The 611-nt window shown below is 43.4% G+C and overlaps 1 protein-coding gene across 1 annotated transcript in view; it reads right to left on the bottom strand.

Moving 5' to 3' along the window:
* LOC105268670 (hypoxia-inducible factor 1-alpha-like) overlaps nucleotides 1-611 on the bottom strand; it is a 2,268-nt gene extending 1,657 nt beyond the window's left edge. The window contains exon 1 of the mRNA XM_011308426.1: nucleotides 25-611. Within this exon, the coding sequence (XP_011306728.1) occupies nucleotides 25-611 (587 nt within the window). The remainder of the gene's footprint in view (nucleotides 1-24) is intronic.

Here is a 611-nt window from a genome sequence, read left to right as displayed (position 1 = left end):
AACTCACAGATACTTTCAACTTACAAATAATCCTCTAGACACTGTCTCTCATCATTAACCAGTGGACAACTCCTGTAATCGGTCTGATAGGCACGACATTCTGATCCGTCTAGACACAAACTCGGATAAGCCGAGGTTAAATTCCAATTCCAGCCCAACCCCTGTCCAGCTCTATCCTGAAAAGCTGGACAATCATTGACAGGACAGGCCAACCACTGGGCCTCTGTACAAGGAATGCCAAATGACTGCTGAATGCCACCAGAAAAATTCCCATTGCAATTATAATTATCATAAATCGATGAGAATTCGTAGCAATCACTTGAACAATTGAAACGCTCCGGCTGGACTCGCTGATAAGCTGGTGATCGCGATATCTGATTGGGACGGAACACTCGGTGATGCCGTGAGTGTTGAATTTTTGGGTGAGAATTATTCTTCACGGTATTACCGAAAACACTTGCTAAATCCTCAACGTCGATTGATCGATGGAGATTTGAATTGAAAGCACAAGGAGTTCCATGAGTTCCTGGGGTATTCACAACTCGTGATTCCTCCCAGGATGGGTATTGATCCTGAACTATTTGAGATGTAATTGTCTTCATTAGAGTCAT

This window comes from Fopius arisanus, unplaced genomic scaffold (genome assembly GCF_000806365.1).
Source record: "Fopius arisanus strain USDA-PBARC FA_bdor unplaced genomic scaffold, ASM80636v1 scaffold00059, whole genome shotgun sequence".
Classification (NCBI taxonomy): Eukaryota; Metazoa; Arthropoda; class Insecta; order Hymenoptera; family Braconidae; genus Fopius; species Fopius arisanus.
Note: the sequence above shows the minus strand (reverse complement) of the source record. Positions and strands in the feature narration are given on the sequence as shown.